The sequence below is a fragment of the Callithrix jacchus genome, chromosome 19, assembly GCF_049354715.1.
Source record: "Callithrix jacchus isolate 240 chromosome 19, calJac240_pri, whole genome shotgun sequence".
Taxonomy (NCBI): Eukaryota; Metazoa; Chordata; class Mammalia; order Primates; family Cebidae; genus Callithrix; species Callithrix jacchus.
In genome coordinates this window covers 32,385,652-32,403,557 of record NC_133520.1, presented here as the reverse complement: position 1 = coordinate 32,403,557, position 17,906 = coordinate 32,385,652, and the positions used below count along the sequence as shown (strand labels likewise).

Genomic DNA, 17,906 nt, shown 5'->3' with positions numbered 1-17,906 from the left:
TTTATACTTTTAATAGAGGCAGGGTTTTGCCATGTTGGCCAGGCTGGTTTCGAACTCCTGATCTCAGGTGATCCATCTGCCTTGGCCTCTCAAAGTTCTGGAATTAGAGGCATGAGCCACTGTGCCCAGCCAAGGTTGACCCACTATTGATAATAAGCTTGATCATTTGGTTAAGGTGGTGATGGCCAGATCTCTCCACGATGTGTGTGTATTTTCTCATTTGTAATTCATAGTCTGTGGGCTAATACTTTATATGGCTCTCCAAAAACTGTTCACTTATTTTGGCATCCATTGTTTTTGCCTTGTTCATCGTTACATGTTGGGGACTGCAAACTGGCAATTCCTTATGTTCATCTTAGCTATATTAGCCCGCATTTCTCTCTCTCTCTCTCTCTTTGTCATCATCAGCAGTGTGAAATATCCTGCATCTCTCTGAAGAAGAGCTTGCCCTTTTTGCCTTTTTATTTTGAGGTCTCAATAGATTCTTTTTATTCAGTGAACTATATATATATAATCCATTTTTTCTCTTTAACTTTTTAGGTTTAGGAGTACATGTGCAGGACTCTTGCATAGGTAAACTGTATGTCATGGGGGTTTTGTGTACAGATTATCATTTTTTTGATGTTCAAATTGTCCCCAATTTTGGCCAGTAGGAGTCCCCTCAGGCAAGCTGTTTTGCCCTTTTGCTGTGGTTCTAGTACAACACAGTATCTCAGGTTCACATTTGGACTCTCCTTACCCCACCACTGAATCTGCTGTTTCTCCAAGGAGCCCTGGTTCCTCTTAGTGTGGGGAGTAGCATTGAGAAACCAAAATCTGCATGTTGGGTGTGCTCATTGCTATTGGGAGTCATTGCTCCTAGGCTCTCAGTGTCCTAGATGTGTATCAATCATGAGTTCAGAGCATCTGCGTTGTTTAAGGTTGTTAGGTGGTTCTGATACGTAGCTAAGGTTGAGAACCACTGACCGAAGCCCACCCAGGCATAGGGAGTAATTTTACTATTGCTCTTATTATTTTGAGACAGAATCTCACTGTTGCCCAGGCTGGAGTGCAGTGGTGCAATCTCGGCTCACTGCATCCTCTGCCTCTGGGTTCAAGCGATTCTCCTGCCTCAGCCTCCCGAGTAGCTGGGACTACCGGTACACGCCACCATGCCCAGCTAATTTTTTGTATTTTAGTAGAGATGGGGTTTCACCATATTGGCCAGGATAGTCTCGATCTCCTTACCTCTTGTGATCCATCTGCCTCAGCCTCCTAAAGTGCTGGGATCACAGGCATGAGCCACCACCTGGCCCTATTGCTCTTATTTTTAAAAATATCTTAGTTTTACACACAGCCTTTCCCCCATTCTATCTACCTGAGAGGGGATGGATTTCCGAACATCTGGGTTCTGGTCCTGGTTCTGCTATTGTTGGTGTAATGGAGCAAGCCACCTGACTTCACAGGATCTCACTGGACCCTCACAATCATCATTGAAATAGGTGATTGTGAGGGTCCAGTGAGATCCTGTGAAGTAAAGGTGAAGCACTGGACGTGAGTTCAGGAGTATTATTGATGATGCTTTCAGTATGGGACAACTTGCTGAGACATTCAGGAGATAGCTCGTGTATGTGAAGCAAGCAGTCTTGATGTTAGAAGACCATAAAACAATGTCCCACTTTATATGTAATGAACTCAACATGACATTGCTGAGGAGGGAGGAGGGCTGAGGGGTACTATGTCCCGTTTTCCAGATGGAGAGACTGAGACCCAAGAAGAGCTAAATAACTTTTCGTTGCAGCCAGTAGTCAAGCATGGAATGGACTGTTGCACAGCTGTGGCTTTATAGCCCTCTGTGCATTGGGCTCTTGAGTTTTGACTCTAAGGATGTGAAGGGATTGAGCAGCGAAGAGAACAAAAGATGTCCAGTTGTGTTAGTAAAGCAAAACCTGTTGAATTCTGTGCAAGTATTCTACCTCTGCAGGGTCAAGGAGATGCTGACTGGACTAATATTTGGGTTTTTAGATTGGCCAGTGTTCCTACATGGCCTCTGGGGGCAAAGTGGAAGGGATGACCCTTTTGCAATATCATACTGGTGTCTGTATGCATCCCTTCTGGAGGCTTGCTGTCAGCCTGGGCTTCCAGGCACACAGCTAAGCACTGAGTTACTGGGGCCTCCAATCACCATCTCCCTCTTCCCTGAAAAAAGCTGGGGGCATAGCCAGCATGGGTCCCTACCTGCTTTGCACTGAAAGACAAAACCCAGAGCTGTGGAAGTGTGTCTCCACACACATCTTCATCTATAATGAAAGTTTGATAGGCCAGGCATGGTGGGTCATGCCTGTAATCCCAGCACTTTGAGAAGTTGAGGTGGGTGGATCACCTGATGTCAGGAGTTTGAGACCATCCTGGCCAACATGGTGAAACCCCGTCTCTACTAAAAAAAAAAAAAATACAAAAATTAGCTAGGTGTGATGGCATGCGCCTGTAATCCCAACTATTCTGGAGGCTGAGGCAGGAGAATCTCTTGAACCCAGGAAGTGGAGGTTGCAGTGAGCTAAGATCATGCCATTGCACTCCATTGCAGTGAGCTAAGATCGTGCTATTGTACTCCAAGAACGAAACTCTGTCTCAAAAAAAAAAAAAAGTTTGATAAATGATTATTGAATGTGTGAGAAAGTGTGGCTGGAAACCGACTAGTAATTCAAACCTTGTTGCTGCCATGAGCCAAGAGTAGAGGTAGCAGCCTCATTCTCACCAGCTGGGTATCTTTAATATCTCTGCAGGGAGACTTTCCTTTGGGACCATTGAGTCAACACCTCAGAGATGTCTTAAAAATTGGGGAACCCTGAAGCAGTACCATCACATAAGCATTGTTTACTGCTAATTCTAGCCAAGTGCCTGCTTGTGTTCTGCTTAGACCTGCCTTAAGATCTTGGCCTAATTTTTTCCCCCTCCTGGGACCGAATGAAGCAGTATAGACTGTATGTTGTAACTTCCTTATATTTCACTGTGTGGAGATAAAAGCCTCTGGAGTGACAGAACAGGGCAAGGAGGTATGCTTTAGCCTAATGATAAAAACACCCACAGCTGGCGCCACCTGCCGCAACGGGTTGAGAAACCATCTTTATTTAAGAACTGCCTGCTACCACAGTCAATAAATAACTATCATTACAAGAAGTACAAGAGAGAAACAGTAGGCCAGTGGGAATGGTTCCATTTTTACAAACACTGAGTCAAGTCGGTGGGCCGATGAAGCCCTGGCCTTTGCCAAGCTATGAGCCTCTCTAAGCTGTGCAGGCCCTGGATGGGACAGGTAAGTTGGAGGAGTCTTGGGGCCGAGGCAAGATGTATCCCATCTAAAGGCACTAAGTGTCACAGGCCACATAGGCTGTCTGCGGCTCTGGCCAAAGCTATCTGACCCATTTTGTTTCTCTCATTTTCCTTTATGTCTTGTCTTCCCAAAGCCTATGACCATATACACAAGTCCACAGGTGTCCCACAGCTACCAGGTGCCCGTTTCCATGGAGCTTTTTGGAAGCACATAGAAAAATGCCCATCTAATCCATTTTATGCTAAGAGCCTCTCCGGCAACCTCCATCACATCCAGGAGGAAGCCTAGGGTAGGTCTCACCCAGGGAGACAGCACCACTGTCATGCCAGTGGCCACAGGTTTGAGGATACTGTGTCTCCGACGGACGAGGCAGTTGGCAGTCCCATTCTGACACCAGGCAGAGAAAAGATTCCTCTATAGCTGGGGGAGAGGTAGAGGGAGTCAAACATTCTTAGCCCTCTTGGGCTCTTGCCCAGAGTACAGGCTGGCTGGTCTTTGGGGTGCCCTAAAGAGGCAGCATATGCTGGGCTAAGCACTGGGCTATAACCAGAATTCCTAGGTGAGTCCCCTTAATGGCCTCCTCTAAGGTGCAGGGCCACAGCAGATGGGATCTCCAAGACGCTTCCTGCACCAAACACTGATTCTAAGAGTCTCATCTCTGGATGGACACTTGGAGCATCTCCTATCCCTCCAGTCACAGCTTCACCGATCCTAGACCCCCTATCAACAGCTTTCAAAATTCCTCAAAGTTCCCTAAAAAAGAAGCCTCTTATTCCAGGGCCTCCTGGAAGGTGGAAGGTCATTCCGGAAGTTTTTTCTGATGTCTGGCCCAAGTCTCTACTGTTGTTACCTTATGAAAAGAAAAACTCACCCCCCACCTACCCCCATGGCCTTGCCACTCCCTGGCACCATTTGTATCATTCACAACCCTGAATGAAAGCAGATAACCTGACCTTGCTGGGCTCTGAAACTCAATCTGGAGAGAGATGCCCTCCCCCTGAGGCTGGGTATACACCTGGACCTGTTAGAGCAACAGGGACCTCGGAGCCAGGGCAAAGCGCTCTGTAAGGGGAGCCCAAATGTGTGCGGAACAGAGGGCACTTGTCTCCCTGGGCCCTGAAGACGTGCTTACGGGTTGTTCCCGACCCTAGTCCCCAAGGCGTTTGCCGGCCACTAAGTTGTGGGGTAAAATACTGTTTGTAGCTCTCCCTCTTGCTGCCTTGCTGGGGCTTGATGTGTGAGAGGAGATAACTCAGAACCGTGGTCTCATGACCACAGCAAGAATGAGCCACCCTCTCAACTCCCCCAGCCCATCTGAGCAGAGAACACAGAAATCAGAGAACCCCTGGGCAGGAGGGGATTCTGAGAAGCATCTAATCTAGTCTTCTGCAAGCAAGTTCATGTACATATCGCTCTAGCAAGAGGCTGTTGCATTTTACAAGCTTGCATGTCCTTAGGTCACCTACCGTCTTATTAAACCTTATTTAGTACCCTACCTGAGATCTCAGGCTGCAGGAACATCTGTTTTGTTGTAGTTTTATCCCCCAAACAAATTCTATCTGCACAGTGGTTAGGTTTTCCTGGGGCTCAGTTTTCCCTGGTTAAAACCCCTTTGTGGGTCTCCCAGCAGGTCCGCCTTCCTCCCCTTTTTAGTGGACCTCATTAGCATTAAGGTACTTAGTTATGCGTTAAGTATCATTGGCCTCAAGCAAGCTTAGGGGCTGCAGGCTCCGGCTTCACTGGTTAGGTCCTATGCCAAACCAGCTCCTCCCTCAGCCCAGCAACTGGACACCTGTCCTCTTCCTGTGACGCAGCCCGAGGCAGTAAGGAAGGAATTGGCTAAAGCTTGGAAGGAAGTTTTGTTCAGCAATCCCTTTCTGATAGAGAACCAGGCACAGGCCACGTCATGGCCAGAGGGGGACCAGGAGGGATGCTAGGCCAAGTTTGGGCTCCCTGTCGGGAAGAATGGTCACATAGCTGAGCCCCTAGCACCCTTTCTTGGGAAGAGGTGAGGAAGATTTGATTAGCCAGCTCCAGGAAAGCTGACCTGGGTGGGGGTTGGGGGGTGGGTAGGGTGTAGTGGGGGTTTGGTGGTGGCAGGGAAAAGGCATGTGAGCTTATATTTTTAAAAATTGTAGTGGATAAACATCAACATAAACCTGCCCAGGAAAATAGAGCAGGACTTAAAAGTTTAAAAAACCATAACAAAATAGAGCTCTAACTGTAAACTACAGAAAACAGGCTCAGAGCTTCCGGGGACATGTGCCCTTCAAGACGCCTGTCCCACTGCTCCCTGCGAAGGGCCACCTGTCAGAGCATGGGCTGTGGGGTTTCCTGGTTGTGCTGCTCTTGCCTAAGGAATCTGCCCTTGCTTTGGCCTCTTTTCTTGGGGCAAGAGTGAGAGGGACAGGGGCTTTAAGTCAGCACTGCATGCTGAAGTTAGGCAGACGCTAGGCTCGGAAGGCCAAGAAGGACTGGATGCCTCCTGGAATCTGCCCACACCTTGGACGGGAACCCAGCCATGCCAGTCCCTATGATCACCAATCTACCCTTGAAGTAGAATTTTCATACCCCACTGGCTGACCACCTTCTTAGCCAGGCCATAGCCATTTAGCACTGCCTCCTTCCTCTGGGTAGACAAAGAGCCTTGAACAAAAAGGTGGGTGACTCAAGTTCTTAACCCAGCCCCATCTCTTCTGGGCTGTGTGACCTTGGGAATCCCAGACCCTCTCTGGACCACCTCCATTTCCTCATCTGTAAAGTGAGGGGCTTGGAGAAGTTGAACTCTAAGGTCTCTTCCAGATCCGACGTTCTGTGACGGGTAGTATACCCAGAACTCAAGAAAGGATGGCCCATTTATTAACCCCTTTTCCTCTGGGGAAATGCAAGCAGTCCAAGGGTCTCTGGGAGTGGACCTGGCCAGGTGGTCCTAGGTATACCTGGGAGCAGGGAGGGCCACATGTATCCTCTGCCCTTCCCAGAAGCCTCCTATTCCAGGACACACAGCACGAATGCTGCATTCCGCTCCCAGGCAGGAGTGAGTCAGTGCTGGGAGAGCAGAGTCAAGGCTGCAGGTCGGGGAGGCCGAGCTGACTGCAGGCAGAGCTGGAGGGAGAGGCAGGTGCATGATTGGCCATCTCCTGCCAACCCTGGAGGGACTGTGCAGGATGGGTCTTGGAGGGGTGGGGGACCCCACCAAGACAAGCCCTTTAGTCACTCAGCCACCTGAAGTGGCACTGTCACTCTGGAGATGACAGGGTCAGGTTGGCAGTGTTGGCTTAGAGGGCAACGTCACCTGGATTGTGACTCTCTCAGACCAAGGCTGGTGCCCCTTTCCACCAAGGGCCCCAGCCTCTCATCTCTTTTTAGCTCCCACTCCAAGCAGCCTAGAGTATCACCCCCTCAAAGCTGAAGGGGCTCAGGCTCCCAGACTCAGGCACTGGGGCACTGGTCCTCAGCCTCATGGGTAGGCAGGAGCCCCTAGGGCGTCACTGGGGACAGCGTCAGGGTCCTTGCTGCTGCTCAAGAGGAGAAGATAGGAGAGTCCTTGGGCCCAGGGCTTGCCCTTCTCCTTAGACTGAAGGATGATGAGGTGTGCCCTTCGCCCCAGCTCTTCAGCCTGTTATGTCTGGTGTTCCCGCCGGACCTAGGACTGCTCTCAAGTGGTGGAGTCCACATAGGGTCCCAGAGAGCCATCTCTGCTGAATTGAAGACACATTTTTAGAACCCCCTTCTTCCCATGGGCCTGTTCCTTCCCTCAGGCAGCCTAGAGGACTCAGGCATCGGCGTCAGTGTCGTCTTGGAAGTTACTGCCTGGTGCCTTTCGATTTAAAGGAAATCCTTGCGTGGGTTCTATCCTGTGGCAGGATATAAAATATCGTACCTCCTACTAAAAGGGCACTGTTTAAAGTAGGTATTTAAAACCAGCCACTCTCTGGCACAGTGTCAGGCCACCTTGGCAGCAGGAAGGGGCCGGCTGGCTGTGTCCATCAGAGGTGGCCTCCAGCTGTGGCGCAGAGGGAGGGGTGCTGAGATCAGAGCTCCAGGGAGCCTATGAGGATCAGCATCGCCACAGAGTAGGAAACAATGGTGCCAGGGTGCGCTGCTGGGCGGACTGCTGCATTCTCCACCATCATGCTTGTGCCTGAAACCAGCATAAGCTGAGTCAGCTGGGCCTGGGACTATCCTAACCCCACCCTTGTGACAAGATGGGGACCTTTCCTAAGGAGACTCACAGGGCCAGCTGCAGGTCTGAGAGCGGACGGCTGGGTGGTCTCAGCCCTACTCCTACGGTGTTTTGTTGGCCCTTTGCTTTTGCTGATTGGTGTTCAGCCTCCCTCTGCACCTGCTCCCTTCCCTGGCCCTTGGGGATGTTTTGGGGGGTGGGTAGAAAGGTGGTAGCGAGGCAATTCTAGGACTATTTTGCACTTGCTTCCTGCCTGCCTTCCACTTTCCCTTGGGGATCGAGATTGGAGTTGACCTAGGAGGGAATGATCCCCTCAGGCATCTGGGTGGACCCTGATACTCTCGGGGGATAAGGACAGGGGAGGGGTGGCACCTCCGTTCCTCACGATGTGGACTTCTGCTGGGATCCCATCCCCTCCGGGCCCTGTGGTCCGAATCTGTACCAAGGCATGGCCAATGTCTTCAGGGACTGGGATTTCTATCCAGTTCTTGCCCGTGAGGTGGAGTGTGGGAGTCAGGTGTAAGTCATTCTGATACAGCATCTGTTGGAAGGAGGTTTCCAGGTGGAGTTTCCTGACACCAGGGCTGATCATTCTGTCCTCCCCAGTTTTAGGTACTGGGAAGAGCCCGAATGGTTCTGGGCCCTTGAGGTCCAGCCTCCTCACCCCTCCTCCCCATTGACAAAGCTCCTCACTGGTAGGAGGAAAGCTTGCAGGCCACTGAATTGTTTCTGTAGACTCCTTAAGCTGGAAGGACCCCCATACTCCACCCCCCTAGTCCCTCACTGCCCCGGGAACTCTGCCTCTCTGCAGTGATATGCCTGCCTGTTTTTACTAGTTCCTACTGCAAGTTACTGAGAGAATCGTTCATGAATTTCATTCCTCTCACGGTCACAAACCCTTTGCTTATGTCTCACTCAGATGCCTCTTGCTATAAATTGCTGTTTCCTGCGTTCACTGGAAACACAGAGGAGCTGTTCCTTCCCATTCTGGACCTTCCTCACCTTATAGCCGGTGACTGCAGACTCATTTCGGAGAGGGACCACAGGGTCCCACTTAATGCTAAGACTGGAGCTTGAGAAAGTCCAGGAGATGTTGCCAGGAGGTCGCCGCGGAGCTGCCGGAGAGGGAGAAGTGGAGGGATGTCCAAACATTTCCCTGTCACCCCGCAACCCCTCACCTTTAGCCAGCCCTTCCCTGGATGTTTGCCTCTAGCAGTTACACCCAGAACATTCTGTCGCCCTGCCCATGAAACAAAGCCCATGAAAATCCAAAGGTTGGGGAAGAACGAGACACTTCAGAGGCCTTGAATTCATTCCCTTATTTCCATTAGGTTCGCTGCCTAATTTCTGTCCACCCTGAGGCTGGTGGGCTAGAGCATTTGTCTTGTCATTGTGGAAAGAGTGATCCCAGAGGCACCCACCCACCAACACGTTCCCCTATCCCCACCCCAGGCAGACAGACTCACGGGGCTTCATAGTTGTGGCATTGGCAGAGGGGCTGGCAGGCCCAGTGCCAGCCCGGTTGTAGGCCCTCACTGTCACATGGTACTTGGTGCTGGGGTGCAGGCCGCTGACTCGGGCACTGGTGTCCAGCCCTGCTGTCCTCACTCGGTCCGCAGCAGCTTCTTTGTCCCCAGCTCTCCAGTAGCGGATCTGAAAGAGGCAGCGACACCCAAGGGGCAGTAGTCAAGCCGAGGAACTCAGGGCTGCCCCGGCCCCCCACATTCTGTTCCTCTCTTGCTCATCCCGGTCCCTGTGACTCAGTCTCAGGTCTCAGAACCTGGACACTAGATCATGCGCACCCAGACAGCAGGACCATGTGAGTGTGTATCCCTGCTGTCTGTTAGTGCCTAGTTCAAGGAAGTTGCTCAACACATGGGGCAGCAAGGCTCAACCTAGCAGTGGCTGGCTGGAACCCACCTCATTTCATTAACTAGAGGGGTGACCGTGGGCATTCTGCTAAGGGATAGGAAATGCTTATTTGTACTGCAAAGCAGTCACCCTGCCGCAAGCAAGCATCTGAAGGCTGCCTAATGCATGCAAATCCATATTAACGGTAATCATAGCATGAAGACCTGCTAAATGAGCTTTCAAATCAAGGGCAGAGTCTGGAATTATCTCCACACTGTGGCTTGTCTAAGCTATCGTGCTCAAATCTAGAGAACTCTACTGAAATAAACTTGTGCCATCACTGGTAGGCCCAGCCTGATGGTTCTTTTTTTTTTTTGAGACGGAATTTCACTCTTGTTGCCCAGGCTGGAGTGCAATGGTGCAATCTTGGCTCACGACCACCTCTGCCTCCTGGGTTCAAGTGATTCTCTTGCCTCAGCCTCCTGAGTAGCTGGGATTATAAGCGTGAACCACCATGCCTGGCTAATTTTGTATTTTTAGTAGACACGGGGTTTCTCCATGTGGGTCAGGTTGATCTCGAACTCCCAACCCAGCCTGATGGTTCTGTTCTTTCTTACTTGTCCTTCTTTCTCTTCCTCTTGCTTCTTCTCACTTTCTGTCTGCTCTACAGGTACCCCTATGTGGAGTCCTCAGTGGGCCCAGGACTCAGGCCAGGCTGCTGGTCCCAAGTTCCCCCCAGACAGGATGATCAGCTGTACATACAGCAGCTCAGGCTGTTCTCCGCAGCCCTGGACAGGCCAGCCTGAATCGTTCTGGCATGAAAGCGGCAGGCCACGCCGCTTCCCAGAACCGTTCCTCTTACCCTGGCCCCCCAGCTTCCAGTACAGGTTCTAGCCAAGCATTTACTTCAAGGCTGCCTCTGGGGTCTGTCTTCCCCTAATGGTCATAAGCCATGGGGTCTTTTTTTTTTTGGATACGGAGTCTCGCTCTGTCTCCCAGGCTGGAGTGCAGTGGTACAATCTCTGCTCACTGCAACCTCCGCCTCCTGGACTCAAGCGATTCTCCTGCCTCAGCCTCCTGAGTAGCTGGGACTACAGGTATGTGCACCACACCTAGCTAATTTGTGTATTTTTAGTGGGGGTGGGGTTTCACCATATTGGCCAGGCTGGTGTACTCCTGACCTCAGGCGATCCACCACCTCCGCTTCCCAAAGTGCTGGGATTACAGGAGTGAGCCACGGCACCCAGCCTGCCGTGGGTCTTAGTGAAGTTTGCATCCATAGCTCTGATAGACTAGATGCTCAGTTTGCCATGTCAGTGAACCAGGGACACCAGGAGGAACGATTAGTGAGCTGTGAGTTGTCCCCAGCACCCCTTCCTCTCCCAAGCCCCAGGTTGGTGCTCACCTCATACCCCAGGAGGATACCATTCATCTCCTGCTGCACGGGCTCCCAGGTCACGTTCATCTCTGAGGATGAGACCCCTTTGGCCCAGACCTTGGTAGGGGCCACCTTGGGCTCTGGGGACCGATACAGAATGGGTTTGGATTCCCAGGGCCCCACTGTGTCCTGCAGAGCAGCCCTGGACCAGGATTGCCTTTGCTTAAGATTTTGGAGGAGAGTACAGGGCCCAGGAGGAAGGCTGAGTGGGAGCCCCACAGGCAATGCTCCAGGGTCCACTTCTCACCCCAGAGAGCCTCCCTTTTCCTTCCCCCGATCCTGAAGGGAGACAAGGTAGCAAGGCCTGGAAGTGAGGCCAGTGGTATGGAACCCAGGTGTCCTCTGACCTCCTATGGAATTGAGCCGGGGGATGAGTAGCGTTCCCCCACCCCACACCCCTGTGGACGAGCAGCTGGGGTAGGGATGAGCAGTGGGCCTGGGGGCAGCCCACCTTCCTCAGCAGAGTACACGAGTGCAGTGAGGCTCTCAGGCCCATCCCCACGGCGGTTGTAGCTGCGGATCTTGACCTCAAAGGGCATGTAGGGCCGGACGCTCTCGTTGCTGTAGACGAAGTACTGGGCATCGGCGCCGGGCACCCGGGCGGTCTGCCAGTGAGTGCTGCCCTGCCTGCGGAAGGACAGCAGGTAGCCGAAGCCGTCTCCGTTCTGGTACTCCCGTGACATGGGCTGAGGGGCAAGAGCGTGGCATGGGCGAGGGTCCGAGGCACGTGTCCCTGCCCATTTCCTGGCCCCACCCAACCTTTGCCAAGAGTGGCAGCCCTGGACAGCTGTGCCTGCAGCATGGATTCGAGTGAAGGGCAGTGGGTGCATGGGAGAGGGGAGAGGAAGTTGTCTGCTTTTGAGTCAGAGCTGTGCAGTGGTCCTTTTGGGAGCTGCTCAAGCGGGAGAGGAGTCAGGGAGGAGGAAGAGGACATCTGACCCTGCCAGCTTACCGTCCAGTTGACGATGAGCTCTCCAGGGGCTCCACCTCCTCCGCTGAGTCCTGAGGGTGCCACCGAGGGGACTGTCAGGCACCAAGGGACACAGATAGGGCTTGTTAATGAGCAAGGAAGAAATGAAAGCCCGAGCCTGCACCTGTAGAGCATCATAAGATGGGGAGCCCCTTCAACTGGGCCCTGTGTTTGTCCTCCAGTGGTCCCTCTGAACGTGGGCTCCGGAGTCACACAGTTCTGAGATCAAATCCCACCTCTGCCATTTACTAGCTGTGTTTCCCTGGGCAAGTTACTTAACCTTTCTGAGTCTCTGATTCTCTTCCCCATGAAGATAATCATGTTTCTCTCAGAGGCCATAATGAGAAGGAAATTGAACAAGATGGTGGTTAGCATAGAGCGGATGATGCGCACATAACCACTGCCCTCCTCACTCCATCAGCTTAAACTACATCACAGAGAACAACTCCCATTTGCTTTCAAATAAGTGGAAAAAATAACCCAGAACTGCAGTTAATGCAAACAAAGAAACAAAATGAACTACTTTTGCGCTCCAGGGTGATATATTGTTATTCTTTTTGTTGCACATTTAATCTAATTGTCTCTAGTATTAAACAAGGCTGATATTAAAACAAGAGTTTATTTCATCATCTCCTGCAGCTTGGCAGGGAGTAACTTGGCTGGGGGTCAAAATATCTCCTCGGAGAATCCAGCAGCTGGAGATTTTTCACTTGCTTCTGATGACAATAGTTTAGGGCCTTATAATTTGCAAGAGACGCTTAAACACATTGGCCATTTGAGGCCGGGAGTGGGGGCTCACGCCTGTAATCCCAGCACTATGGGAGGCCGAGGTGGGTGAATCACGAGGTCAGGAGTTCAAGACCAGCCTGGCCAACATGGTGAAACCCCATCTCTACTAAAGATACAAAAAATTAGCTGGGTATGGTGGTACATGCCTGTGATCCCAGCTACTCAGCAGGCTGAGGCAGGAGAATTGCTTGAACCCGGGAGGCAGAGGTTGCAGTGAGCCGAGATCGTTCCATTGCACTCCAGCCTGGGCAACAGAGCAAGACTCTGGCTCAGGAAAAGAAAAAAAAAAACCAAACAACAAAACCACATTGGCCATTTGATCCTGTGAAGTGGGTGCTATTATTGCCCTTTTCAGGGTGGAAGGGCTGAGGCCCAGAGCAGTTAATCAACTTGCCTAAAGTCACACAGCTAACACATGGCATAGGAGAATCTGAACTCAGCCCTTCTGATTTTAAAGCCCATCATCCTTCCTTTGCATCACAGCTGTCTTTGTGCACCTCGGCTCCTGGAATACTATTAACAGAATAAAGGAGTCCCCTCACTTCTCCACATTTGATTCTCCAAGAAGTTCAGGATCAATCCAAGAAAGTGCTCCCTCTGAATTTCTTACTCAGGAGAGGCACCAGCTAAAAATGTTGAGTGATTCCAGAAAAAGGGCCTGAAGAGTCAGTCGGGGGCATATAGGAGAACATGTTTCAGGGAGACAAGAAGGTGGACCCTCACTACACATCCAGTGTAACTGGTCTGGTAAGGTGAGAGGATGGGAGGCAGGGTTCTGATTCTATGCTGCCCATCCCAGGATCCCAGGGCTTTCATTTCAGGCCTTCCCCTGTGAATGGTGTGGAGATGGGCAGGAGCCTCTCAGCAGATCTGACTGGGGCCTGTACCTCCCCCTTCTCTCCTGTGTTCTCTTCTCTCCCTCCCTCCCCACTCAGGTTCTGACACCCACATGCTTTGTGCTGAGGGTTGTGGGCAGATTATTCATTCCTTCTGCTGCCAAAAAAACCTTGGAGACCCTGGCTGTTTCCCTAGCCCGCTGCATGGAAAACACACACACACACACACACACACACACACACACACACCTTCTGCATCAACTGATTCCTTTTTTTTTTTTGAGATGGAGTCTCACTCTGTCACCCTGGCTGGAGTGCAGTGGTGTGATCTTGGCTCACTGCAACCTCCACCTCCCAGATTCAACTCATTCTCCTGCCTCAGCCTCCTGGGTAGCTGGGATTATAGGTGTGCATCACCATGCCCCGCTAACTGTATTTTTAGTAGAGACAGGGTTTCACCATGTTGGCCAGGCTGGTCTCAAACTCCTGACCTCAGGTAATCCACCTGCCACGGCCTCCCAAAGTGCTGGAATTGCAGGCATGGGCCACCACGCCCGGCCAGCATTAACTGATTTCTGTAGTGCATACTCTCCAGGAGGACATCTGTCTACCACCTCGTGGTCCTGGGTTCAAGTCCAAGCTCTGCCAACGGGACTCTTCCTTTCTCCGAACTTTGCTTTTTCCACTTTAAAAAATTAAACTTAAAAAAATGATAGATTCACATGCAGTTGTAACAGTGGCCAGTTTTTAAATGAGGAGTTTGGACTAGATGGTCTGTCCATGCAGTGGCCCTGGTGCCAACTTGGTGTTCCCTCCTCGTCTGTTTTGTGAGAGTCTGCAGCCCGTGAGCAGTGTCGGAACCCAGCATAACTGCGGCTGGCTTGGTGCTCCCTTTAAGTGGGGCCAGGGTCTCTGCCCTGATGATAGTTCTTTGGGGCACTTAGGACTCTCACCTGCTTCCTTGGTCCGGATTTTGCTGGAGGGCCCACTAGGCTCCCCAGTGCCCAGAATGTTGCTGGCTATGACCCGGAACTCATAGTCCATCCAGGGGGTGAGGCCCAGCACCTGCGCAGTCTCTGCATTACCCTCGATGTTTGCAGGATCTGCAAGGCACCAGGGAGTCCAGCATTCGCTCATTCATCCGGATGCAGAGGGCAGGCATTGGCCTGAATCACCACTTTCTACCCAGCCCTCACTTCAGTACTTGCCATATACTAAGCTCTCAATATCTCTTTCAGAAGTGATTGAAAATCTAGTCAATTTCCCTATCCTGGTGCCTCTGCTAATGCTGTGTGCACCCCCATGCCCCCACGAATATTTTCATTGCTCCAGTAACAATCCTACCAATTCTTCAAGGGCACAGACTGAGCGCCTCCTCCTCGAATTCTCTCCCTACTCTCCTACTCTCTGTATGACTGTCTTCCTGCTTGCCTGCGTGCTCCCTGCTGGCAGAGGGCAAAGTGTGTCCCACTTAGAAACTATAGGCTCAGCCCTGGCCCTCAGACCCCCGATCCCCAACCCTTGACCCTTCCCACCTCCTACACCCAGCCAGGCCTTATCAGCACTGACCCGGGTAGGGCTCACACTTACTGGTCCGAACCTGCTTCCACTTCCCTGCAGGCGGAGTGCGAGCTTGCAGGATGTACTTAGCGATGGGGCTGTGGTTGTCAAAGCCACGGCTCCAGCTGAGCTGGATGGTGGTGTCGCCAATGTCTCTCACCACCACGCCTCCTGGGGGTCCTGGCGGACCTGCACCAAGAGGTCAAAGCACAATGGGTCAGAATTGGGCAGCTTATAATTTGAGCCAACCTCCACCAGGCCAGGTTTGGGCTGGTACAGTACCAAGACAGGACAGCAGAGGGCGCAGTGAACAGACCCAGGCGGGAGAGCAGGCAGGGGATGTGGGCAGTCAGGGCGAGTGCCAGTTGGAGGGTGGAAGGGATGTGTCTCGGGGTGGAGGGCTCACATGGAGAGGTACATAGATTTCCCAGCACTAGGCTTTGAAAACTTCAGGTCAGTAAAACACTCCTGCCTTGGGATGTGTTTAGGAGTGGATTTCTTTCTTTTCTTTTCTTTTTTCGAGATAGAGTCTCGCTCTGTCTCCAGGCTGGAATGTGGTGGTGTGATCTCCGCTCACTGCAACTTCCACCTCCCGGGTTCCAGCGATTCTCCTGCCTCAGCCTCCCAAGTAGCTGGGACTCCAGGCATGCACCACCACGCCCAGCTAATTTTTGTATTTTTTAGTAGAGACAGGGTTTTACCATATTGCCCAAGCTGGTCTCAAACTCCTGACCTCGTGATCCACCCACCTTGGCCTCCCAAAGTGCTGGGATTACAGGCGTGAGCCACCACACCTGAGCGGGGTGGGTTTTTTAAATGTTGGCTTTGGAAGAAAAACGTCCTACTCATTTAGGACCTGTGAACAACCACGGGATATGTCCAGCTCACAGGATTTCTGCCAGAAGCCCTTCCCACAGCTTTGAGGGAGAGGAGGGGAGAGGAGATGAGCAGGTCAGAACAGCCCAGCTGGACTTTAAGGGAGTTGGGGTAGGGGTAGAGGAGATGAGCAGGTCAGAACAGCCCAGCTGGACTTTAAGGGAGTTGGGGTAGGGGTAGAGGAGATGAGCAGGTCAGAACAGCCCAGCTGGACTTTAAGGGAGTTGGGGTAGGGGTAGAGGAGATGAGCAGGTCAGAACAGCCCAGCTGGACTTTAAGGGAGTTGGGGTAGGGGTAGAGGGGGAAACCCCTCACCTCGGACCAGGACTGTGGCCTCTTTGGATGCGCTGTCCACTACCGTCTGGGCCATGCACGCGTACTTCCCCCCATGGCGCAGCTGAGCATTCAGGATGGTCAGATCCCCGATGGTCTCCTTCTGCACATGGGACAATTAGGGGCAGCAGGTCAAAGCACTGGCCCTGACCCGGGCAGCAGGCCATGAGACACGAGTGCCCTGCTCCATGACATCCATGGGCCCCGCTGCTTCTCAGTTTTCCTGCCTGTTCAGTGGGAGGAATCACTACTCATCACTCAGAACCACTGGGGACTAAACAATGAAGTTTGTTTCAGGAGACGGTCAGTGACTGTCCAAATTAATAATGTCCTTTGCCCCTGGGGTTAGGCTAACAAGAGCAGTAGTGGGAGTGTCTTGGTGGGTGCCCACAATTCCTAAATGCATGGTTCCTGGGTAGAACCCAGGAAGGATGGCTCTTCATCCAAGGGTGAGCTTTCCATGCATGGGCCTGAGTGAACAGGGAAGCTTAGGCTGTGGGGGACTTAACGGTGGTGATGGCTACGGACATTCTGGGGCTCCTGTCTGTCTGGAAGCAGGGAGAAGCCATGGGGCTCTGGCTATAGGCCTCACCACACTGGTTCTCCGGTAGTGCCCTCCGGGCTTATCAAAGTCAATGGGGAAGTCATCCAGGGTCCAGGTGAAGGTGAGGTCCATGGTGGGATCATGGGAGGCATGGCACTGTAGGGTCAGGTTGTCACCCACGTTGATGTCAGCACTCGAAGGGGCGAGAGTGATCTTGGTTGCATCTGCCAAGAAGAACAAGGTCCCTGGGTGGATGGGGGAGGAAAAGGGCCCAGGCACCGGCCGCAGGGCAGGCTGAGAGGCTCTGTCCTATGGCCGGGCAAAGAGAAGAGGTCGTGTGAACCACAGATGTCCCAACTGCCCAGGACTGCAGGAGTGTGTGGCAGGCTGGGAGGCATGACCAGAATCTCGAAGGTGGCCGGGGCGTGGTCTCAAGCCAAACTAAATCCTGGGGTGGCCATGACACCAAACTAGGAGCAATGTGGGACACAGGAGCAGGATGATGGAGAGGACAGCACCCCGAGGAGGCTGAGCCCCCGGCCTCCCCATGTGGCAGCCCTCACCTCGCACAGACAGGATTCCAGTGCTGTTGGCTTTGCCCATGAAGTTCTCAGCAAAGCACGTGTATTTGCCTTCATCTGACCGACTGATGTTTCTTATGACCAAGGTGCCATCTGGTGTTACAGTCACTCTGTGGCAAGGACAAAGCAGATGTGGTCAACTCAGGGACAGTTGTCCCCTGGGACTGGCCAACTCCCATGACTATTGTCACAGGAGGGGAACTGGCTTCCATGGGGAAAGAGGAGGAGCAGGAACTGTGCAGGGTGGGGTGTGGGTGGTACCTGCTACTGTTGACCAAAATCTCCGTGCCTTTGCTCCAGAGAACCACGGCCTTTGGAGCTGCACGTGGCTGGCAGGGGATGACGATCTCTCCCCCACGGGCTGCAGGGATCAGACGCCTCACGGGATTCAGCCTAAAGTCAGGGGCAAGTGCTAGAAGGAAAAGGGCAAAGCCACAGAGAAAAGTACTGTCACCCTTAACACGTTACCTGGCCTGCCCTTTGAGGCCACCCCATGAGTGAATCCTACCAGCACCTCTTCCAGAACCAAGCCCCACTTTTTCTGGCCTAAGCCATCAAATCTGGCTGGACTATTGACAACACCCCCCTCCCCGACAATCCCCGACAATCCCCGACACCCTGCATCTGTC

General features: G+C 52.3%; 1 protein-coding gene across 4 annotated transcripts in view; it reads right to left on the bottom strand.

Moving 5' to 3' along the window:
• Positions 1–3,080: 3,080 nt before the first annotated feature.
• Positions 3,081–17,906, bottom strand: part of CNTN2 (contactin 2) — a 36,425-nt gene continuing 21,599 nt past the window's right edge. For all 4 annotated transcript variants that reach the window (XM_078357003.1, XM_035281083.3, XM_035281081.3 and 1 more), the window contains exons 11-23: positions 17,539–17,689; positions 17,260–17,387; positions 16,745–16,920; positions 16,135–16,255; positions 14,974–15,132; positions 14,337–14,486; positions 11,741–11,811; positions 11,240–11,474; positions 10,756–10,868; positions 8,966–9,152; positions 8,502–8,614; positions 7,872–8,040; positions 3,081–7,457 (exon numbers count right to left, since the gene is read on the bottom strand). In XM_078357003.1, the coding sequence (XP_078213129.1) occupies positions 7,348–7,457; positions 7,872–8,040; positions 8,502–8,614; positions 8,966–9,152; positions 10,756–10,868; positions 11,240–11,474; positions 11,741–11,811; positions 14,337–14,486; positions 14,974–15,132; positions 16,135–16,255; positions 16,745–16,920; positions 17,260–17,387; positions 17,539–17,689 (1,883 nt within the window). In that variant the 3' untranslated portion in view covers positions 3,081–7,347. The remainder of the gene's footprint in view (positions 7,458–7,871; positions 8,041–8,501; positions 8,615–8,965; positions 9,153–10,755; positions 10,869–11,239; positions 11,475–11,740; positions 11,812–14,336; positions 14,487–14,973; positions 15,133–16,134; positions 16,256–16,744; positions 16,921–17,259; positions 17,388–17,538; positions 17,690–17,906) is intronic.